Source organism: Camelus dromedarius, chromosome X, assembly GCF_036321535.1.
Source record: "Camelus dromedarius isolate mCamDro1 chromosome X, mCamDro1.pat, whole genome shotgun sequence".
In the NCBI taxonomy this organism is placed as follows: Eukaryota; Metazoa; Chordata; class Mammalia; order Artiodactyla; family Camelidae; genus Camelus; species Camelus dromedarius.
Window position 1 is genome coordinate 73720748 of NC_087472.1, and position 24680 is coordinate 73745427.

At 41.8% G+C, this 24680-nt stretch overlaps 1 protein-coding gene across 1 annotated transcript; it reads left to right on the forward strand.

Annotated features, from left to right (window-relative positions):
• The first annotated feature begins 620 nt into the window (after positions 1–620).
• On the forward strand, positions 621–24566 carry ALAS2 (5'-aminolevulinate synthase 2). Its single transcript, XM_031445074.2, has 11 exons — positions 621–745; positions 7646–7841; positions 8513–8635; positions 9464–9574; positions 11974–12196; positions 12750–12934; positions 15390–15569; positions 18074–18238; positions 18803–19071; positions 20982–21144; positions 24278–24566. The coding sequence occupies exons 2-11, from the start codon at positions 7661–7663 to the stop codon at positions 24439–24441; spliced, it is 1764 nt and encodes a 587-aa protein (XP_031300934.1). The 5' UTR covers positions 621–745; positions 7646–7660; the 3' UTR covers positions 24442–24566.
• Positions 24567–24680: the final 114 nt, after the last annotated feature.

Sequence of the window (24680 nt, forward strand, 5' to 3'; positions counted from 1 at the left end):
TTAACTGTATATTCTGAAAGGGAGAATAGTGCTTAAAGAGTATAGATTCTGGAACCAGGTTGCCTGGGGTAATAGATAGGCTCCGTACTTACAAGCTGGGTAATTATCAATTAGTTACTTCACCTCTTTGAGCCCCAGTTTCTTCATCTTTAATGTGGGGATGGTAGTGCCTATTTCATAAGGTCCTTACAAGGATGAGCCAAATTAATCCATAAAGCACTTAATGAAAGGTCTGAGCATAGTAATAAGCACTCAGTCAACATTGACCAGGTACTGTTAAGTGCTTTATGTACATGTTACTGAACTGTTACAATGACCTAGATGTCGTGTATGGAAGCAGATGGTTACAGAGCCCCTCCCTGTTGTGCTACAGTTGTTCTGAATTTTATTGCCCTCCTTTTACAGTTGAGGAAAATGAGGGTCAGAGAGATGGTTTTCCTTAAGGTACCCTAGCCATATAGGGATGGTCTGATTCCAAAGCCCAGAAAGCTCTTCCTACTCTAGAGGGAGAAGAGAAAGAAAATAGAAAGAAGACAGCCATTGCTGGGTGAGGGAGGAGGCAAGAGGGGACTACATTGGGTTTTATCTCTAGCAAGGGCCTGAGATACCTTTGGGGCCAACGCAGGGCCAGGCCAGCAGAAGGCAGAGTGGGTGGAGCTGAGCCAAGGGGGAAGGGATAAAAGCCAGATCCTGACCACAGTACCCACCCACCCGTCGTTCGTTCGTCCTCAGTGCAGGGCAACAGGTAAGAACTGCTTTCAGTCTGGTGCCCTCTTTCTTGGTCTGCTTGCCTACCTCAAAGCTGTATAGGCTGGCTCTCCAGCCTGACTAGATCTGACTTTAATCTGTTGCTTAGAATCTGTCACTCTTATTTTCTTTTCCCCCTGCTATGTCTCTTTCTGTCTTTCCCTGTTTACAGCTTTCCTTTGTCTTTTTCCTCCTTGTTTCCTCTCTTTTTTAGTTTTCAAGATGGCTCACTTCATTACTCTCTGACACTATAGCTTTCTCTTATTTTTCCTTTGTCTGAGTTCTTTATGTATCTTTTCCTCTAAATCTCTCTCCTTTCCATCTCTTTCTTTCTACTCTGTATCTCAGTCTCTGTATTTCTGTCTCTTCCTTTCCTTCTGTGTCCCCCAGGAAGATGTCTTGATATTTCTTCTGGCAATTCTCCATTCCTCCCTCACTTTGACTCCTTCTCTCTGCTCAGCTGACAGCACTGCTCAATGGGTCGGAGCCCAGGGGGCCAGAGGTAGGAATAGAAAAATAAGTGAATGTGGGGATGATGGGAATGATGAATTGGGTAGGGAGAGATTTGAAGGAATTGAGAGATGAGTAATTAGCAAAAACAAAGGGAGAAGGTAGGAGAAGAATGTTGTGTCACTAAAAGGGCCCAATGCTGAAACTCAATAGATTTGTATTCTCACAGTGTGAGACCCTAGGCAAGTCCTTCACACTCTGAGGAAAAGGGCTTTGCCTATGATTTCAACAACCTCTTCTAAGTTTGATTTCGTGGTCTTGTAAATGTTTCCATCTCTAAGAATTTCTGATTTTGATTCCAGGTATCTAAAAGACTCTGTGATTCTTCCGTGATGGGGAGAGGGTGCTAGGAAGGGAAGTAAAGCCTGATGATTCCAACTCCTGAAGAGAAGTGACCACATCTCCTCCAGACTTAATTGATTATTGCAAAGCAGGCCACAAAGGGGAGAGAGGGGGCAAAGAACACTGCAATGACTGTTTCCGGCTCTCTTCTCGGGTAGAATTGTGTTGGCCCCTCTGATCTCTGGAACTGCAGATTGGCTGTTGACATCAGAGAGGATTTTAAGGTGTAGGGAAAATCTTGTAGTAATGGTGTCACTTGGTCCAATAAGTTATCTTTTGGGGTGAAAGCATTGTTTTAAGAAGACCCCTAGTAAAGACTGCTACACAATGATTGCATAAGTTGTTAAATGGTAGAATGAATGAATGAACAAATGAATGAATGTTCCTCAGTGCCTGAAATTCCACTTCAGTTAGAAATTTGTTTCTTTGGTAAAGGCACTGGTCACAGTTCAAAATCAAATGTCCCAGAAAGGGACCTGTTAGTGCAGCAGAGTGGATTGATGTCTGGGGTCAGGCTCTCAGTCAGGAGAATATGTAGTAATATTTGAATCATAGATCCATAGTGGTTAAGTTAGGAGGCTCTGGAACCAGATTAATTAGGTTCAAATCCTGTTGCTGCTACTTACCAACTCTGTGACCTGAACAGGTTACTTAATCTTTTGGGGCCTCAGTTTGCTCATCTTTGAAATAAAGTTGATATTAGTATATACCTCACAGGGTTGTCATGAGGATTAAATAAATCAATGTACGTGAAGCATTTACAGAGGGGTCGGGCACAGTGGTGAGACCTCTGTGAGTTTGTTAAAATCTGATGGAACCTATGAAATTATCTAGTCGAATGTCTGTGGAGAAACTGAGGCCCAGAGTGGGAAAGTACAAAAGCCCAAGGTCACATAGTAATTTGTAACAGAATAAGGAGAAGAATTAGGATTGAGACAAGAATCAGGGTAACAGACCTGGCCTGGTGTATTCATGATGTTACTTCCCTTGGCTATATCTTCACTTTCCCTACAAATAAAATGTAGAATATGAAAATAGTAGATAACATTTTTTCAGTATTTACTCTGGGATAGGCACTCTTCTGTATACTTTACATAGATTATCTTACTGAATCTTCAATATTGAACAAGACTGTCCTTGTTATTACTATATTTTAAAGATATAAGACATAGAACAGAGACATGATTTTTCTAAGGTCCAGAGCTAGTCAGTGGTGGAGACAGGATTCAAATGCAAGTAGTCTGGCTCCAGAGGCTGTGCTCTTAGTACCCTAAATTGCCTAAAATACTCACTTGATTCAATTTTGCTCACTCCAATCTCATGATAGGTAGTGAGGTAGCATGGAAACAGAGCTCAAGGTAACTAGACTACAAGGTTATGGGTCATTAAGTTGGGCAGGCAGGGTGAGGCAGGGCAAATTCCAGGAAAAGAGTATCAGAACAGATAAATTGAAACTGAAGCTTGAAAGAATTTGATAATTCAACAAATTCCAAGAAGTGGTCTATGTTTTCCCAGGTCTCTGAGAATATCATGGCTAAAAGTCCCTTAGAGACGATGTATATATAGAACTTCTGTTTATAACCTGGTGGGGGGGGGCTCACCATCATCCCAAGGCAGGACTAGACTTTGCTTCCAATCTTGGAGGTTTTCCTTCACATTACATACCCCAATTTTGCTGTCATTATTATTGTTAATGCTGGGGAAAGGAATTTGCAGGAGCCTGGAACCTGGCCATCTGCCTTGCCTGCCTCTCCCTGGGACATCCACCCTGCTTCACCACCAATAGCCCCAGCCAGATGCTCAGACATGATTCTAGAAAGGAACTCCTCTTCTCTCCCACACCCTGGTCTCAGCTTGGGGAGTGGTCAGACCCTAAATGTGATAAACGCTGGGGGCTTTATCTGTGTTCTGCAGGCTCAGCTCCACGATCTTGAGCCTTTGCAAGCAGGCAGGGGAAGGGAAACTCGTATCTCTAGATATGAAGTAGGCATCAAATCCAATTCACTACCTACCATATGAGTTAGAGGCAAATTCCTTACATTTGACAGCTGATGAAAGCTGAGACCCAAAGAAGATAAGTTACTTTCCAAGATGTGCAACAGGGAGTTGGGGAGCTGGAATTGAAATGAGAAAAGCTAACATTCATTGAAAACTTACTATGTGCCAGGCACTGTCCTACAGTCTTAATATGAGTTTCATTTAGTCCTTTCAACACCGCTTGGCCTTTCCCAATTTCAGGAACTACACTCCCTACCCCCTGTACCGACCTATGCTCCTATGACAGCCTGTGAGAGTTGGAGGGAGGATGCTCTGGGGTGGAAGAAGAGGAAGAGATTGCTTTGTGAGTTAAGGGGAGGGTGCTTGCTCTGTGAGATCTAGAAGGGAGGGGTATTGTTCTGTAAGAGGTAAAGGAGGTTGCCATATTGATGACACGGCCACCAGTTCCTCCTGCTCGCTTGTCCCCCACAACATAAGGCCCTATATGTTAGAGGTGCTGTTAGGTTCTACTCAGTAGCTTTCCTGGTGGTGGCAGAGCCTTAGTCTTCCCACATTCCTCCACCTCTGTCCCATTGTCCTGTCCCATATCTTTTCTCACCCTCTGATGCTGGATCTCCAGTTTGCCCTTTTTCTTTCTTTTCCTTTTTAAATTGAAGTACAGTCAGTTACAATCTGTCAATTTCTGGTGTACAGCACAATGCCCCAGTCATGAATATACATACATATATTCATTTTTGTATTCATTTTCATTAAAGGTTATTATAAGATCTTGAACATAGTTCCCTGTGCTATACAGCAGAAAATTTTTTTAAATCTGTTTTTATATATAGTAGCTAACATTTGTAAATCTCAAACTCCCAAAGTTATCCCTTTTCACCCCCTTTCCCTGGTAAGCATAAGATTGTTTACTACGTCTGCGAGTCTGTTTTCGTTTTGTAGGTGAGTTCATAGTGTCCTTTTTTTCCTTTTTTTAAAGATTCCACATATGTGTGATATCATATGGTATTTTTCTTTCTCTTTCTGGCTTACTTCACTTAGAATGTCAATCTCTAGGTCCATCCATGTTGCTGCAATTATTTTATTCTTTTTCATGCCTGAGTAGTATTCCATAATATACTAGTGTATAAATATGTGGTGTATAAATATCCTATTACCCAGTCATCTGTCGATGGACATTTCGGTTGCTTCCATGTCTTGCAGTTTGCCATCTTCTTTTCATCTATTTCCCCCTCTTGCTCTCTCTAGCTCTCCTTTTCTTTGTATTTCTCAGACCTCCCTCATCCCAATCCCCAACCTACCTTAACCACCTCACTGTCTCAATCCTTTGATCTTGTCTCTACTCCCTTGTCCCTTCACTCAGTCTCACTCTCCTCTCCCTTAGTAGAGCCAAGTTCCTCTTCCCATAACTCTTCCTTATTGTTCTCCCCAACCCCCATGATCTCTGACAGCATTTCTCCTTTATCTTTGTACCTGACTGACTCTACACCTGCTGGATTCTCCCCTCTCTTGCTTTCAGTTTTCTGAGTCTTTGTATATTCCTCCGTGCTCATTGATCTCTCCTTATGTCTCTTTTGTGTCCCTCTGTCTATCTGTCTCTGACTCTACCTCTAACCTGTGACTCAGTCTCTCTCTCTTTCTCTCCTTCTCTCCTCCTCTTTACTCTTTCATTCTCTTTCTCTCATCTCAGTCTCTTTCCCAGTTCTTCTGTATTTCCCATCATCCTCTTGTCCTCCATTTTTCTGGATCAGTCCTCTTCTCCCTGTTCTTATCTCTACCTGTCCCTTTTCCTTCTGGCTTTGATCTTTCTCTTTCCCAAAATTTCTGTTCTCCTAATAACTCCACCACTACCACTACACCTTTGTTCTCTATTACTTTCCTACTTTTATCTTTCCTATTTTTTCTTTTCTTATGACTCTTCCCCTACTCTCCTTCTCTTTCCTCCATTTGGGTCCTTATTGATTCATTAATTTACTCCCAAATTCAACAAATATTTATTGAATGCCTCTATGTGTATTTGATTATTTTATTCTGATCTTCTCTCTGCCCCCTTTCTCTCCTCTGTCTTAGCCTCCACCTCTTTCATTCAACCATAGATTTGTTTCCTAGACTCTCTGGGTCTTGCTTTCACCTACTCCTCTCTCTATGCTTTTCCTAAAGCCAGGGGGAAATCCAACGACAGTAAAATGCCAGTCTGGTGGCACATGGTGCCCATTTGTCTTATTCCCTGAATCTACTTAAGCTTAGTACCTGAGGCCTCAAGCTCCTTGCCTCTCTGGCTGGGCCGGCTCAGGAAATACTCCAAGCCAAGTCTCAGGAGCCCTGGTCAATGGAATCTGTCTGCATTAGCAGGCTGAATATTCATTTGGCTGAGGCCAATATTCTTAGAAAGATTCATAGCCTTAAGTGATGATCAAAGGATTGGTGGGTTGTCAGCTCTCAACCTGCCACATACAATTACACTTCAATGATCCTTAGCATCACAGAGGGGGTCAGTGGCAGAGTCTGAATCAGAATCCAGGCTTTCATTTTTTTTTTTCTTATATTCATTGTCACATTTTTTTCTCTCTGAGCTACCATAAGATCTTATATATATTTCCCTGTGCTATATAGTATAATCTTGTTTATCTATTCTACATTTTGAAATCCCAGTCTATCCCTTCCCATCCCCCGCCCCCTTGGCAACCACAAGTTTGTATTCTATGTCTACGAGTCTGTTTCTGTTTTGTATTTATGTTTTGTTTTCTTTTGTTTGTTTGTTTAGATTCCACATATGAGCGATCTCATATGGTATTTTTCTTTCTCTTTCTGGCTTACTTCACTTAGAATGACATTCTCCAGGAGCATCCATGTTGCTGCAAATGGCGTTATGTTGTCAGTTTTTATGGCTGAATAGTATTCCACTGTATAAATATACCACCACTTCTTTATCCAGTCATCTGTTGATGGACATTTAGGCTCTTTCCATGTCTTGGCTATTGTAAATAGTGCTGCTATGAAAACTGGGGTGCAGGTGTCTTTTTGAAGTAGGGTTCCTTCTGGATATATGCCCAGGAACAGGATTCCTGGGTCATATGGTAAGTCTATTCCTAGTCTTTTGAAGGATCTCCAAAATGTTTTCCACAGTGTCTGTACCAAACTGCATTCCCACTAGCAGTGTAGGAGGGTTCCCTTTTCTCCACAGCCTCTCCAGCATTTGTCATTTGTGGACTTTTGAATGATGGCCATTCTGACTGGTGTGAGGTGATACCTCACTGTAGTTTTGATTTGCATTTCTCTGATAAAGAGTGATATTGAGCATTTTTTGATGTGCGTATTGATCATTTGTATTTCTTCCTTGGAGAATTGCTTGTTTAGGTCTTTTGCCCATTTTTGGATTGGGTTGTTTGGTTGTTTCTTATTAAGTCATATGAGCTGCTTATATATTCTGGAGATCAAGCCTTTGTTGGTTTCATTTGCAAAAATTTTCTCCCATTCCATAGGTTGTCTTTTTGTTTTACTTATGGTTTCCTTTGCTGTGCAGAAGCTTGTAAGTTTCATTAGGTCCCATTTGTTGATTCTTGCTTTTACTTCTATTGCTTGGTCTACCCAAGACTTTTCTAGGAAAACATTTTTGAGATGTATGTGAGATAATGTTTTGCCTATGTTTTCTTCTAGGAGGTTTATTGTATCTTGTCTTATGTTTAAGTCTTTGATCCATTTTGAGTTTATTTTTGTGTATGGTGTGAGGGAGTGTTCTAGCTTCATTGATTTACATGCTGCTGTCCAGTTTTTCCAACACCAGAATTCAGGCTTTCTGGCCTCCAGTTGAAGCTCTTTCCTTCACTCCTTTTGCCTAATGGTCAATTTCCTATTTCTTCCTTTCTGATGTCCTATTGGCATATTGTAACATTGGGAAAGTTCTTACCCTGGAATGACAATAAGGGCATATCTGGGAAGGGCAGCAAGCATTGGGTGAGAAGCTAAAGGCAAAGGACCAAACACAGGAATGACCCTTGGCTTATGGCCAGGTCTTCATAGTGGAATCTCATCTCTTCCACATCTTCTACAGAACTTCGGGCTCAAGATGGTGGCAGCAGCCATGTTGCTACAGCGTTGCCCAGTGCTTATCCGGAGCCCCACAGGCCTCCTGGGCAAGATGATTAAGGCTCACCAGTTCCTGTTTGGCATAGGACGCTGTCCCATCCTGGCCACCCAAGGACCAATCTGTTCTCAAATCCACCTTAAGGCAACCAAGGCTGGAGGAGGTAAGAAGACACCGCTGGCATATGAGGGGAGGGGAGAATGTCTGGGTCCTGGAGATATTTCAAGGTTTCAAGTCATGCCAGTCATTATTACCTAATAATTGGGAGGATTCATGTGAAAAGTGTCAAGGAAGAATGAGCTGGCCTAAAACTACACCTGGACTCTGATTTCTGGCAGTATCTCTAAAAAGAGTCTCTCATGCCCTCATGCTCTATATACGTCAGTCATGCTGAAACTACTTAAAATCGCTTGGATTAACTCTATTGTTTCAAGTTTCTGTGCCTTTGCTCCTGTGAAATGACCCTTTTCCATAATCTTTACCAGAGTATCTCATACTTTTCATGCAACACTTAACTTGGGCATCACCTCTTTCCTCTATGAATCTTGCCTAGACTTCTAGCTTGTCCAGTTCCAATTCTTGGTCATGTACCTTCCCTCTTCTAGCCTTCCATAGCCCATGTCCTTCCTCCCATCCCAGCACTATTCATAATGTGTCTTCAGGATGTGTGATTCCCAACAACTTAGGAGCTCCTCTAGCATAGGGACCAGATACATCCATCTCTGTGTCTCTACCATAACCTGAGATAGAACTTTGGGATATAGTATTCTCAGTGACCATTGTTAAACTTACAGCTAGAAATTCACTGCCACTTACTCTCTTAACTTTGCATAGACTCTCCATCTTTGGCCAAGAGCCACTGTCCTTTCATGCTGTCAGAACTCCAGGATGGCAAGAGTAAGATTGTGCAGAAGGCAGCTCCAGAAGTCCAGGAGGATGTGAAGACTTTCAAGACAGGTTGGAGTTAAGTTCCTCCTCATCTAACTTCTAAACCTAATGCTTGAATTCACTTCATCATGGTCCTATGCTAGGCTAATCCAAGGGCAGCTAGTACACATTCCATGATGGGAAGTCCAGTCTTTTCCAGGGGAACCATGGTAAGCAATAGCTTAGACTGTACACTGAAATGCACCCTCCCCAACACACACACACACATGCTTCTGTAACTTTTAGCTATTAGCCTAAAATGAGCCCTCTAGAGTCCTGCCTCCTCTCTCCCAAGTGGCTAAATGGACCCCAAAAGGCTGGGCTCCCACATTTAAGCAATATTGCTCCATGACAATCTGGATTTGCATGAAAGAGTAAGTTTTGGTAGCAATACATCCTTTAGAAGGGCATGGAGCCCAGGTCAACTCAATTGGTGCAGATCACGCAAGATAATCACACTTAAAAGGTGACTACACTGTCAACATCTTTAATGGGCTTTTGGGGGATATCATTAAGGGTAAAATTTTCAAAACTGAATTGTAATGACTTTCAGAAAAGAGTAAGATACATTGTCCTGCCAAGTGTAACACCCAACATTGCTGCCCCAGTTACCTCACCCAAGGGAAAGTCCTGGTGGGAAGAAGTGTAATTCACTTTATGAAAGGTTTCTTGACACATAAGTCTCCACTTGGGGAGATGAGAAGGAGCTCACTTTGCAGAGTATTTATTTTCTCTGCAGAAGGCTTTCCTACTTCCTAACCTTGAATTTTTATATGTTGTACTGAGTTTAAAGAGGTTATCACATGCTTTATCCCCCACCCCCTCTTCATGACCAATGAATCCTATACTCCCTTTCAGACCTGCCCATCTCCCTGGCCTCAGCCAGCCTGAGGAAGCCATTCTGCAGTCCCCAGGAACCAGAGAAAATTTCAGAGAAGGTCACACACCTGGTTCAGAACAACATGACTGGTGAGTTTGCCAAGGTGGAAGTAGAAGGGGTAGGAATATGAAAGGAATGCTGAAAATGGCTTCTGCCACATAGAGGAAATGGCAAGGAAGCACTTTAGAGTCAAAGGGAGTCTAAGCTTAAATTTCAATGCTGGCACTTGCTAGATCCGTGTCCTTTGGAAAGTAAGTCACTTCCCTGCAGTGAGATTTTAATACAGCAACAGGTTATCATAAGGAAATAAAATTACATTTATGGAAGTGCTTCTAACTTGTTATGAGGCCTCATTTCTTCTTAGGTTTATTCCTAGTAGTTCTTCTCTGTGATTCCTTCAAAAACTCTCATCTTTCACAGAAAGCCTTTTTCCCTCTGTGGTATGTGTTTATATTCATTTTTCATTTCACATGATTCATTGTAAACTATTTTCAACAAATACAGAAAAGTATAAAGAGAGAAATTTAAATCAGAGTTTCACCATCTACCATTAACTTTTTGTTATATTTTCTTTGAAATATTTTCTTGTGACTAAACATATACACACACACCTCCTACACTTCCCTCTACACACATGTTTTTATTAGAAATGTGATCTTATTCTACCCAGAGTTTGTTATTATGCTTTGTTCACTTAACACTATGTCATGGGCATTATTCCATGACTCTAAACACAGAGCTGCATAATTATTAATGGTTGGAGTGTGTTCTGTAGCATGGATGCAACATCATTTAGTTCATCAAGCACCTATATTTCAGGTAATTGTTTCCAATTTTTTGTGTGTATACTTCCAGTTTCCATTTATGTTGGTTTTATGTACATACAAATGTACCCAAGATAATGCATAGCATTATCTTAGACTTAGTATGGATATACTAGAGATTGTTTAGCTATTCCTCTATTGGGTTGCTTCCAATTTTTTCTATTACAAACAATGGTGCAACAAACATCCTTGAATATACCTCTTCATGTACAAAGGTAAGTGTTTCTCTAGAATAGAGATTAAGAGGTGGAAATTCTCAGGATGTAAGGGTGTGTACATTTTCAATATTAATAAATATTGCCAATTAGCCTTCCAAAGTGGTATACCAGTTATCAAAAAGAGAATCCATTTTCTCACACACTCTCCAGCACTTGATATTACCAAATTTTTAAATCTTTATCAGTTTGATGGGTGAAGACTTATTTTTGCAGTTTGAATTTCTCTGATTAAGCATCTTTTCTACATTTATTGAATTGTCTGTTAATACTCTTCGTCAATTTTTTCTACTGGGTTTAAATTTTTCATAGTAATTTTTCAGAGATTCTAAAAAATAATTCTGGATATCAATCATTTTTCTGTTAAATATGCTACAAATATCTCCCTAGGTATGTCAGCATGTGCATTTAAAAAACTCTTGGTATATATTTCCAAACAGCCTTGCAGCAAAGATATTACCCATTTACATCCCTACCACATAAGCTGCCATCTGCAACAACCAAGATTTCTGTCTCATGTATAGAGTTCAAGAGTTTAACAAGTCCTTTGGCATACATTATTTCAATTTGTCCTGAAAATAGGGTTGCTCCATTTTGTAATGGTAGTGGTTAAGGAAGTAGACTCTAGGTCACTTATTTGTAGGCTACTTACAATGCTGTATGACCTTGGTCAGGTTATCTAACCTCTATATGCCTCATTTTCCTCATTTGTAAAATGAGATACTAACAGAACTATCCACATAGGGTTGTTGTGAGGAATAAATGAAATAGTATCTATAAAGCTTCTAACATAGGGCATTACATGAAATAGGCACTCATTCAATGTTGGCTATAATAATATAACTAAATATTAGCTATTACTACTACTACTACTACTACTACTACTACTACTACTACTACTACTACTACTACTACTACTATAGTCATAATAACACTACTATGTGCCAGACATTAGTTTGGGTGTATTACATTCTGTTTGTCATCAGATGGTCACAATTTTGCAAGGAAGATATTATTAGCCCCATTCTACACAGAAATTGAAAACAAGAGGATCCTTGACTTGCTCAAGATCACACAGCTAGGAAGTGGCAGAGCTATGACTAGAAACTAGATCTGTCAATGCTCTTTACAGTGAAGCTGGAAGTAGTGATTCCAGTAAGGAGGCTGCCATACTAACCTCGGGAAAAGAGATGAGGCCATGCCAGGGGTAGGAAGCCTGAGTGACTGTATAAGTAAATTACTAAGTGAATGAGCCAGTGAGTAAGAAAAGGAATGGTTGAATGAAGTAGTATAGAGTTAATGTGGACCAGTAAGCTAATGACTAATCAAAGAAATGAATAAATGGAAAGAGAATTGGAGAACTCAAAAATCAACAGCATGAATAAAATATGGACTAACCAGGAAGTGATTTAAAATGAATTCTTTCCATCCCCATCTCTACTCCCACAGGAGACCATGTCTTTGAGTATGACCAGTTTTTTAGGGACAAGATCATGGAGAAGAAACAAGACCACACCTACCGTGTGTTCAAGACCGTGAACCGCTGGGCTGATGCATACCCCTTTGCTGAACACTTCTTTGAGGCATCTGTGGCCTCAAAGGATGTGTCTGTCTGGTGCAGTAATGACTACCTGGGCATGAGCCGGCACCCTCGGGTCTTACAAGCCACACAGTGAGTAGAAGGGTCTGAGCCATGAGGTGTGGGGATACATTTAAAGAGCCAAAGCCACATATGGAAGGAAAAGGCAGATCTGGCAGTGGAAACTTGGGTTCCACCCACCCCTCTTGTCCAAGGTCCTCCAGCAAATCTGACCCTCAGACATGAACTAAGTCAACAAACTATGCTTTCCAAACTCTTTTGTGTCCAGTGATATGGAGGAGAGGATGAGAAATTGAGCAAAGCCCACTCCCATGAGTTCCTACTCTGGCTACAGAATGAGTATTACCAGAGATGTTGTGCAACCTCTTCTTGAAGGTCTTCCATGCTAGTCAAGTTTAACCTAGCTTCTCCCTCCATCCCTTCAGCCTGAGAAGGCAGATCCCTTTCCCCCCATCGTCCCCATCCTGCCCTCTGCTTGGTCATAGAGGACATGGTTCATACAGGACATGGTTCATACAGAATCACTAAGTTGATATTGACACCCATCAAGGAAGAGAAACTTACCCAGTTCCTCAGTATCTGACAAGGGTTCCTTCTTGTCTCCCGTCTGTTTTCTCCTGGCCAGAGAGACCCTGCAGCGTCATGGAGCTGGAGCTGGTGGTACCCGCAACATCTCGGGTACCAGTAAGTTTCATGTGGAGCTGGAGCAGGAGCTGGCTGAGCTGCACCAAAAGGACTCAGCCCTGCTTTTCTCTTCCTGCTTTGTGGCCAATGATTCTACCCTCTTCACCTTGGCCAAGATACTGCCAGGTAAGCCTGGGGCCTGAGCTTTGTTCAGGGCTGGTATCCTGCACTTACTGTCTTACTGTCTCCGGCACTCTTCTGCTGTTTTCTAAGTTAACTTGCTCCCACTGCCCTTCCTTTTCCCCCACCTTATGTATCCTCAGCACTGGATGAGTATGTCCCTCTCCTTTCTCCTCTTCTGCACATAGGTTCAAAACTACTCCTGAGGAACACTGCCCAACCTCACAAAAAGGTAACATCATAAATTTGTCACTTCCCAACTCAACTGGACTCTTAACACTTATAAATACATAAGTCCTCTTATGTCCCTATATCAGCTTTTTCAAACTTTCTTCCTCCTTCTAAAACCTGTGGCTACCTCCTCCTTCACTCTTAGCAAACAGCCTCACATCTTACATCACAAAGAAAACAGAAGCCACCAGACAAGAACTCCTTTAACTTATAGCTATCAAATTTATCTGATTGTTCATCTACCCTTCTTTCATTCTTTTCTTTTACAAATTGAAGACGCATCTCTCCTTCTGCCCAAAGCCAGTCCCTTTGCTTGTACAGCAGATCCCATCTGGATCCCATCTTCCTACTCTCCCACTCTAGCGAATAATGTCCTCAACTCATATGCTTGTCATCTTTCCCTCGCAGCCCAACCCCAGGTAAATATAATTCTCTATCTTCTCTATGTCAATCCTTGTCTTATGTAATTGCTCAGATGGTAGCCACATGGTCCCCAACCTCTACTAGGTCCTCTATGCTCTCTGGAAATCCTGTTTCTACTGTCAGCTTTCCAAGTCTCGAGGGAAGCTTTGCCAAATCCCCATTCTCCTCAGCCTTTTTACACCTCCACTTCACCTTTACCCACAGCAGATAACCTCACCTTCTACCACAATGAAAATAGAAGATCCCAGGCAACAATATCCTCAGCTCCTTGCCTCAAACTACTTACAAACTTATGAGCATCCCCACATGTCCTCTCCTCGCTCCTTCTCTCCTGTCAGTGGAAGAGTTGCCCTTTTTCTTGTTGACTAATCCTTATGTTGATGCTCTGTGCCCTCTACCTCCTCAGGAACCTTGATCTATGAGTTTCCTCTCTCCCTCCTGTATCTTCAGCCTCTCCCTCTCCTCAAACATGTTGAAGTCTCTTGCATCTCATAAAACCATTTTCCCCTCATCACTCTCTAGCTACTGCCCAATCTCTCTTCTCCATATAACAGGAAAACTGCTTGAGAGAAGTCTCCACATTTGCTATGTACTTCCTCACTTCTTGCAGATTTTTCAGTACACTGTAAACATCTCCATTGCTTCTCAGAAAATTTTTCTGAGATCACATGTAACCCCAACTAAAGACAACATCTTTGGGAATTTTTTCAGTAAACCCCCCTCTTCAACCATTAGAATTCAACTTCTTGCCATTTCCTCTGCCACATCCTAGCCTAGACTAACATAATTTTCTCAATTTCACATTTGCCTTCCTACAGTATGTTCTTCACAGCAGTCATGATATTTTAAAAATGCAAACCTATCTTTATTACTCTCCTGTCTCAAACCCTTTAATAGATCCTCACTACCCTTAGGACCAAATCCAAGCTCTTTATCATGCCTTCTAAAACCCTCAATAATCTGGTCTCTTTCTACCTTTTCAACCTCATCTTTTGACATCCATCCTCTCTTTCATTCAATAATATATTCATTCATATATTTATTCACTTATAAATCAGTAATTTGTTTTTCATCCATTCATTCAAGGAAGGTTTACTTAGCCTTAATCTGGGTACCAGAAACAAAAAGATAAAAAGATGTAGTTCCTGCTCTCAAGAAACTCCCAGTCTACTTATCTTTCACAGCAGGTCCTCCAGAAAGTCACGCCTGACTTCTGCAGGTAGAAGTGATCCCTTACTCTAATGAAAAGCCAAAGTTCTTTGATATCAGTGCAGTTTGGGTGGGTCAGGAATTAATCCTCTTCACTCATTTCTCATCTCTACCTATTTTCTCAGCATTGTCCAGTTAAAAACCCCTGCATTTCCTAAAGAAAGGTCTTCCCCTCTCTGGACCTTAGCTTCCTCACATGTACATTTAAGGGACTGGATTCCATGGTCACTAATGGCCCTTCCTGCTCTGACTTGTCATGAGCTTATGACAAGTCATGTGAAAGTCTGGTAAGTGTCTACCCTGTAACTATAACCAGAGGGATGCTACCTATAAGAGGTGGGATTTCTCTTAGACCAGGAAGAATTTAGCATCAGCCCAAGTCAACAAACATTCTCTGGGTGTAGGAGTCAGAATTTCAGGGCAGAAGAGTTCTTCCAAGAGAGGAAGAGGTGTAACAAAGGCTTCCAGAGGAGGGAGAAGCAGAGCAGAATCTTCAAAGGGAGGAAAGGATTGGCTCTCTGCCCCTGCCAGGTCAGTCCTGACATTGAAGTTTGAACACTGGGACAGAAGCTAAAGAATTATGCATCTGGCTCTTCAGGGTGTGAGATTTACTCGGATGCGGGCAACCATGCTTCAATGATCCAAGGTATCCGCAATAGTGGAGCAGCCAAGTTTGTCTTCAGGCACAATGACCCTGAACACCTGAAGAAACTTCTAAAGAAGTCCAACTCTGAGACACCCAAAATTGTGGCTTTTGAGACTGTTCACTCTATGGATGGTATGTAAACGTGTGAGTGTTATGTTTACTAATATTAGTCTCATGAAAACCATGATGATAATGATAACAGCTAACATTTATAGAGTGCCTATTATGTGCCAAGCAAAAGTATTAGTATTTTATATGTATGAATTCACTTAATCTTCACAATTCTGTGAGGTGGGTGCTATTATTATTTCTATTTATTTACATGAGGAAACAGACACAAACAAGTGAAATGACTTGTCCAAGGTGACACAGCTGGTAAATGCCAAAGGATAGAGGCAACTATTACACTGGTCTCACAGGTTAAAAGACTAAAGTTCAAAGACAGCACCCAATTTGTCTTGGTTGTCTCAGTAAATTTGTGCCAAGGTGAGTATTTGCACCCTAGGATGTATGACTCCAATTCCTTCATAGGATATTCCCTCCATTAGAAATGATGTGCAAATCAGTCATCCCAGTGTCTAGTTTCTGCAATGGAAAATTTCACAAACCACTGCCTGGGAGAGTTTTCAAGGTCCAGTACGAAGTATTGGAATCAAAATAGGTTTTCAAGTCAGGCAGACCCTGGTTCAAATCCCACCTTTGGCACTTCCAGCTCTAAGACTTGAAAGAGCTCTTCAACTCTCTGAGTTTTTCCTAAGGTAAAATGTCTCCTTGTAAGAATTAGAGATGATGAAAATCATTCCATTTATTTTGACCTAAGTAGGAAAAAAATGACCTTGACTCTTCTACCTCTTTTCTTTTCCCAACTGAAACCATGCTCATTCTGTTGCTGCCCCTCTTCAAGGAGAAATCATCTGTTTTAGGCATAACCTTCTGGATTTATTAGAGGGAAGAAATTCTCACTTCATTTCAATTTGTCACTTTTCCAACTGAAACAAAGGGGAGTCCACAGTATTCCCTGAGTTAGTCAACGTAAGTGCCATCAGCATCATGTAATGATGCACGGGGTGTGGAATCAGATTATCCATGTTCAAATCCCAGCATCACAATTTACTAGCTTGGGCAAGTTTCTTAATTGCTCTGTGTCTCAGTTGCCTTATTTTTTAAAATGGAGGTGATAATAAAAGAGTAACTGTGAGAATTAAGTGAGTTAATATATGTGAAGAACTTACTGTCTTGCCCTCTCCCACATTCTACAACTAGCAATAAAGTAAAGCCATCCCATGATAATATTTCTACCACTGAGACTACTCTAATTCATTACTTCTCTAGTAGAAACCATGTTGGGACCATTCTAGTTCCTTACATTTGCAAATGAATGGTTCCTTATTTTTTTTGGTGGAAACTCTTCCTAAACTGTCAATCATAGGGCCGAATTACTCCCATTGAAGTGATGCTTGAGCCGTCACACTATCCTCTTTATCTTAGGCTCCAACTCCTGTGGTTGCTTCCCTTCATGTTGTCCCACCAGTTGTTCACATACTTTAATCCTGGCCTGGAGTCCCTGTTCCCACCTGAAGAAGTTACTTCTGTATTCCAGCTCCCTGCACCATCAGTTTCCAGGGATAGGGAATGGCAGTGGTGTGGATTCTCGTATATGCAGAGTGGTCACAAAGTCTATATATGATATTCACAGCCATTTGAAAACCTTATAAACAACTATCAACATAGCAGATATATAGAAAAACAGGGGAAAGTGGTAAATCTGCATGGAAAATGTAGAGAAACATACGGATTACATCTAATTCACTTTCATTCAATAGATTGAGCCTGACATTGACAGAGATGAGAAAGAAATACATTTCCACAGAGCCACAGAAAATACAGAAACAACAGAGGCACAAAGAAACTCAGAAAGAGACACAAAGATACAGAGAAAGACAGAAGTCAGAGAGGTAGACATAAAAGGACACAAACAGTGAGAAAGAGAGAAGTGAGGGAGCTGAGGGAGGGAATGAGGACAGAGACAGAGAGAGAGGAAGGGGAGAAGAGAGAAAAATTAAAAAAGGCAGGGACAGAAAAGTAGAGCCATAGAAACAAAGATAGAAATGGCTACAAAAAGAATGAGTGACAGAAATCCAGAAAGACAGAATCAAGGAGGACCAGTAAAGAATAAAGATATTGACAAGGCTGCCAATAGCACCGGGCTGAGGGGGTGAGTGGGATCTGAAATCAGGACTACATTAACCTGGAGCAAAAGGTGGCTTTTTTCCATTTATTTAAACAAAGGCATCATATAGGCTAGTGCCAACCCTAGATGGAAATACACAGACTTGCAGGGGTAAAAAAAGAAGCAGAGAGGCTGGCAAATAGCATAAACAAGAGGACAGATTTTATCAGAATGAAGTAAAAATAGACAGACAAGCCATAATCTCAAACTGGGGAAAACACACACACAGCTTGGGTGGGAGTGAGGTGGAACCAGTCAACAGATATAAACAGGTTTGGCATAATCTCAACTGAGGGCACACACACTCCCTCTCTCCCATCCCAAAGTAGTTATGGGTCTCAAATTCCATGCTGAGATGAAACTGGGGAAGGGTTATAATCTACCCCTATTTGTTGGGTTTTCTCAGGTGCCATCTGTCCCCTTGAGGAGTTGTGTGATGTGGCCCACCAGTATGGGGCTCTGACCTTTGTGGATGAGGTTCATGCTGTAGGACTATATGGGTCCCGGGGTGCTGGGATTGGAGAGCGTGATGGAATTATGCACAAGATCGACATAATCTCTGGAACTCTTGGTGAGTGAGTCCCTTGGGTTGCCCTTACATACAATCCAGAAATGAGGCCCCTGGAAAACCCTTTTCCTCCTCCTCCCCAAAGCTGCAGGAGCTATTATGAGTAGAATTTATAGCTTCAGGCTATGGAACTCCTGGATCCTATCCTCCCATTCCCACCCTGCTGCAGAGTTGCTGAGAAAGTGTGGCAGGATTTTTGAGCTGGGCCAAATAGCCAGGTTCAACTCAGTGAGTGGAGAGTTGTGGCTCTAAACTCTCCCCCCACCCCAGCCTCAAGCTTCATTTTTAGCTCCATTTTTGGGCCTAACCAGTTGAAGGTCTCCACCCAGCTCCTGCCTATCTGGTCGTTGCATATGGCAGGACTTGAAAGTCCTATCTCAAAGCAACAGAATTATCAGCTCTGTATGCCTTGTCATGGACAGGAGAGATGACCAGAGCCCTGGGAAGGGAGTCTGGAGCTCCAGCTTCTGGTGTACCTCCTTGTGTCACCCGGGGTATGACCCTGTTCCTCATGAGATTGATAATGGGGTCTGTGTATATCATCCTCCCTCTCCTCCCTGTCTCCAGGCAAGGCCTTTGGCTGTGTGGGAGGCTACATTGCCAGCACCCATGACTTGGTGGACATGGTGCGCTCCTATGCTGCTGGCTTCATCTTCACCACTTCACTGCCTCCCATGGTGCTCTCTGGGGCTCTGGAATCTGTGCGGCTGCTCAAGGGAGAGGAGGGCCAAGCCCTGAGGCGAGCCCACCAGCGCAACGTCAAGCACATGCGCCAGCTACTAATGGACAGGGGCCTTCCTGTCATCCCATGCCCCAGTCACATCATTCCCATCCGGGTGAGAGCCCCACCCTGTCCCTTGCGTTCTCCACTTATCTATTCTGGGAGCCTCCACACACCCAGCAAACTGACACCTGCTCCTGTCATCAACTCTTTGCTTTCTTGTTAATCACCCTCCTTACTGCCAGCTTTGTTAGCCTTTTTGAACAATTATCAGCCATTCTGGATTAACCAGTCTTGTTTTGTTTTGTTTTGTTTGTATTAGCTGTTGTTTTCTTGTTAACCATCCTTATTGCCAACTTTGCTACCCTTTCTGAAAAATTATCAGCCATTCTGGATTAACCACTCTTTATTTTTTTGGCATTAGCTATTATCTCATGCTTATTAGACTGTTCTGACCCTCACAATACTGAATACTGGCCTATAATTCAGTGTTTATCAAACTGTGGCTCACGACCATTAATGGGTTACAAAATAAGTTTAGCGGGTTATGACTATCATTAAAAAATACAATAGAAAATGTTGGGGTACATCACACATAGTAAGGGTATCATTTCATAAGAAACTTAATTCAGTTGTATACTTGTATACATGCATGTTTATGTGTATGTGTGTACAGTATGGTCATGGAGTGAAATGTTCTTCTTACTGAGAACTAGTTAGAAAATATAAAATCAAAAGCCATGGACTAGCTGCTATTTCAGATTCCCAACTATGCTTGAGTGTTTACTGCCTTTAAAAATGAACTGCTTTCTTAAATGACATCTATTAGTGTGTGTCAGAAAATTGAGTGTGGGAAGGACACTTTTTATAACTGTTTTATGGAAGAGAAAGAGTCACTGTTCCCTGAGCTAACCCAAAGTTCCCTTGAAAGACTACTTTTGTAAATATGTGTTTTTTTAATTAACTCAGTGACAGCACCCCAGAGGTGGCTTAGCGGGTTTATCTTCTTACCCAGAACCATCCCCAAATTAACATACTAACTAAGCAAAACCAGTGCACTTGCTCTACAAACAGCTTCAAGACATGGTCCCTAGCGCCACCTCCTTCCAGCCCCATTTAAAAAAAATTTTTGAAAGATAGTTGATTTACAATATCATGTTAGTTTCAGGTGGGGTGACTGAGTTATTTATATATATATATATATATATATATATATATATATATATATATATATATATACACACACACACACACATACACATATATATGTATTTTGTGTATATAAATACAAATATATACACACATATATATAACTGAGATTCAGTTATAAGTGATTCAGTTATATATTTTTTTCAGACCATTTTCCATTATAGGTTATTACAAGATATTGAATAAAGTTCCCTATGTTATACAGTATATCCTTGTTGCTTATCTACTTTATGTATAGTAGTTTGTTAATCTCGTACTCCTAATTTATCACTCCCTGACCCCTTTCCCCTTTGGTAATCCTAAATTTGTTTTCTGTCTGTGAATCTGTTTCCATTTTGTTTATAGATTCATTAGTATTATTTTTTAGATTCCACATATAAGTGATAGCATATATTTGTCTTTCTGTCTTACTTCACTTAGTATGATATTCTCTAGGTCCATCCATGCTGCTGCAAATGGCAATATTTCATTCTTTTTTATGGCTGAATAATATTGCATTATATATGTCACATCTTCTTAAACTAATTGTCTGTTGATGGACACTTGAGTTGCTTCCATGTCTTGGCTATTGTAAATAGTGCTGCTATGAACATTGGGGTGCATGTATCTTAAATTTGATTGCTGACTCCAAACAACTCCTTGATAGAAATTCTGGAGCTGCCACTGACTAAGCCTCTTATGAAAAACTATGTCCCCAAACTCAGTGGCATTCCTTAATCTGGTTCCCTCCACCTGCTTAACGGAGATAGCGATAGTGGGACCAGGGTGGCAGATACTAACAGGGCAGATATTAACAGGTTTTTCTCTTGAGCCCAGGTGGGTGATGCTGCACTGAACAGCAGGATCTGTGATCTCCTGCTCTCCAAGCATGGTATCTACGTGCAGGCAATCAACTACCCAACTGTCCCCCGGGGTGAAGAGCTGCTGCGCCTGGCACCCTCCCCCCACCACAGCCCTCAGATGATGGAAGACTTTGTGGGTAGGTCTTCAACATGAGTGCCTACAGCACTCTTCTTCCCTTCAGCCCCAGGATCTGAAGAAATTGAGAGAATGGATGCCATTCAGTTTAACAATATATTACTGGAACATCTATTGTGTGCCAGACCCTATACTAGGGTCATAAATGAATGAGAAACAGTCCCTAGACTCAAAGGGCTTCAGTCTGGTTGAGAAGGCCATAGCAGGCCCAAACAATGACTTCAAGGGGTGATCTAAGTTCAGCGAAGATAATACATGGGGGAGTTGTGAGAGCAGAGAGAAGAGGCCTGACCCAACCTGTGGGATTCAAGACAGGCTTCTTAGTGGAGATGACACCTGAGCTGAGTCTTGCAAAGGTGTGTGGTATTGAACCAAGAGAAGAAAAAGGGCATGGAAGGGGTATTCCAAGCAGAAGGAAGAGCATGAAGAAAGACAAGGAGGAGGGTGAGAAGTAGCCTGGGATATACCAAGAACAATAAGCAGGTGTTACTGGAGTGCAGAGTAGTAAGAATGGAGTAGGGGAGGGGAGTGTCTGTCTATGAATCTACAATGCAAGATTTACAGGCTTGTAGAGCTGACTGAGTAGCTTGGATTTTATCTTGAAAGATGCCAGTTTAGTCCATTCACCTAAAGTTAACTTGGTTCCTACTGAGTGCAGGGCCTGGAGTAGAGCAGGTTCTCATTCCAAGTAGGCAGTTGACGATATAGCAAAGGAGACAGACATAAAGATGGATGGTACTGGTCCAGTGTGATGAGCTCCAGTATTCTGTGAGCTGGAGGGAGAGTGCTTATGTATGGCTAGCAAGGGTAGGAAGGGTGAAATTAAGGAGGCTTTGTGACTAAGGAAGTCCTTCTGCTGCAACTTGAAGTACACATGGTATGGTGTAAGGACACTCCAGAATAAGTGAATTCCATAGATCTAGAGATAGGAAAAGAGGGTATGCATTGGTAACAGTCATTCTGTTTGTCTGGAGCAGAGGCAGAGTGAGAGTTCAAGGAAGATGGGTAGGTGTCATTCATTCATTCACTTAAAAACATCAAATAATGCTAGCCAACATTTATTAAGTACTTACCATGTGCCAAGAACTGTTCTAAACACTTTACATGTATTAACTCATCTAATCCTCATGGGGTAGAGGTGGTATCATAAGCATTTCATTTTATATATGTGGAAATTGAGGCATAAAAAACACATAATAACTGGTCTAAAGTCACATAGCTACTAGATTTGAACTGGGGAGTCTGTCTCTACCTCCTTGCTTGATTTACTACCTCTCTGAGCTGATGATCCAGACTTCTGGACCTTTCGCTGTCTTTTCAGTTGCTCTGGGCTTCAATTATAGAACTCTCAGTACTTTCAGTTCTCCAAGTGCCCATGTATGCTGAGCTTTTGCAGGAAAGAAATATGAGAGAGAGGCATCCACCCTGACTCCACCAGTCAATCCTTCAACCTCACAGCCAACCCATTGTGAAATCTTACAAACGTTCTCTATAATCTCAAATCTGCTCTCTTTTCTCCACTGCCACTTCTTTCATCCATGTCAATGGATTTCTTCCTAACAAATTTTCCTGTTTCTCTCTTGCTTCCTTTTTAATCCCTTATCCATGCTGACCACCAGAGGGATTTTCCTAAAAACCTGATCATAGAGCTCCCTTGCTTAAACCTCTTCATATTTCCCTATTTTTGAGGCTACAGCAGTGGTTTCCAAGGTGAGGCATGCAAGATGATCCAAAGGGTAAGGGGATTTATTAGAATTTCATGTTTACTTTTTATCTTAAAAAATAGGAAATTAAGCATTATTGATATTGATCGCTAATATACAATGATACATGTAGAACACACATAGATTGGGGATGTTAGAACTTTTGTACTGAGAGGATGTAGAGCCCCCAGATTGGAGACCCCTGGCCTGTAGAACAGTCGAAGCTCCCTGGCATGGCATTCAGTAGCCTCAACAAGCTGACCTCTATGCCCTCACCTCTTCCCCACAGTGATTTTATTTCTCCAGCTACACAGAATGACTTATATTTTCCTCATTTTGCTCTATTCACTTATCTCTGGGACTTTGCTAACAACGTTCCCTTATGATTGGAGTGCCTTCCCTCACCCCTTCCTCTGGCTTATTTCTTTTCATCTTCGAGGATTAACCAGGCATCCTTTCATTCATTCTTTCAACAAATATTTGTTGAGTACCTACTATGTGCTAGACACTGTTCTAGGTGCTAGGGATCCAGTAGTAAACAAAACAGACACAAAATCCCTATCATTCTGGAGCTTACATTCTTATGGAAGGAGATAGTCAAAAACACTTTAAAAATAAGCAAATTAAATAGCATGGTAGTTCTAAGCGCTATAGGGGGGAGCGCAGAAAAAAGGGGGATAGAAAGTGCTGGGAGTGGTGTACAGGGGCTAGTTTGGAGGAGGGCTGTAGCATTAAATAGAGTGTTAAGGGTAGAGAATACCAAGTTGACACTTCAGTAAAGATATGAAGGAGGTGAAGGAGTTAGCTGGGCAGAAATCTAAGCGGAGGGCATCCCAGGCAGAGAGAACAGCCTAAGACAGGGAAGACCCTAACACAGGAGTATTCCTTTGGAATTTGAAGAACAGTAAGTAGATGAGTGTGGATGGAGTGGTGTAAGCAAGAGGGAAAGAGAAAATTGAGGGGAGAGGGGCAATGTGGGGCCAGCCTATATAGGGGACAGTAGGTCATTGGAAGGATTATAGCTTTAACTCTGAAATGGAGTCTTCTGAAGGATTTAAGCAGAGGAGTCACATATCTGACTCAGGTTTTAACAGAGTTGCTCCGACTTCTATGTTAAGAATAGACTGACAGAGAAGAGTAGAAGCGGGGAGCTCCATTAGGAAGCCACTGTAATATTTCAGGTTAAGAGTTGATAATGGCTCAGGCCTGATGGTAGCATTAAATGTGATGAGAAGTGGTCAGATTTTGAAGGTAGAGTCAATGGTATTTGCTGATAGATTGGATGTGTGGTAGGAAAGAGAAAAATAAAGGAAGGGCTCAAAAATTTTTGTACTGAGTAACTGGAATTGCCATCAACTGAGATGGGTAAGGCTCAAAGTAGGATTAAGACCTACTCTAACAGATTCTTTCCTTCCCCCCCGCCACCTGCAGAGAAGCTGCTGGCAACCTGGAATGAGGTGGGGCTGCCCCTCCAGGATGGATCTATCGCTGCCTGCAACTTCTGTCACCGTCCTGTGCACTTCGAGCTCATGAGCGAGTGGGAACGTTCCTACTTTGGGAACATGGGGCCTCAGTACGTCACCACCTATGCCTAAGAAATCAGCCGCGTTAGATCCCCACCCCACCTGCACTTCACTTGGGGCTGGGCCTTCTCCTGTCCTCTGCTTTGTAGTGTGCCTCTAGCTGACTTAGGTCTTAAAATAAAGAGCAAAGTGCAGCATTTGTAGCCCTTTGTTTGACAGAAAGCATACAACTGCATTATACCTGACTCCCTGAAACAAGTGACAGAACCACAAGGAAACCACAGATCACCTGTTCGTCTGACCATCCCATT

Bases quoted from the DNA above. Each gene is read 5' to 3' on its own strand.
- ALAS2 (XM_031445074.2), top strand. From the start codon at position 7,661: ATGGTGGCAGCAGCCATGTTGCTACAGCGTTGCCCAGTGCTTATCCGG. The intron at 12,197-12,749 runs GTGAGTAGAAGG...TCTCCTGGCCAG, and splicing joins CGGGTCTTACAAGCCACACA to AGAGACCCTGCAGCGTCATG. The intron at 19,072-20,981 runs GTGAGAGCCCCA...TCTTGAGCCCAG, and splicing joins GTCACATCATTCCCATCCGG to GTGGGTGATGCTGCACTGAA.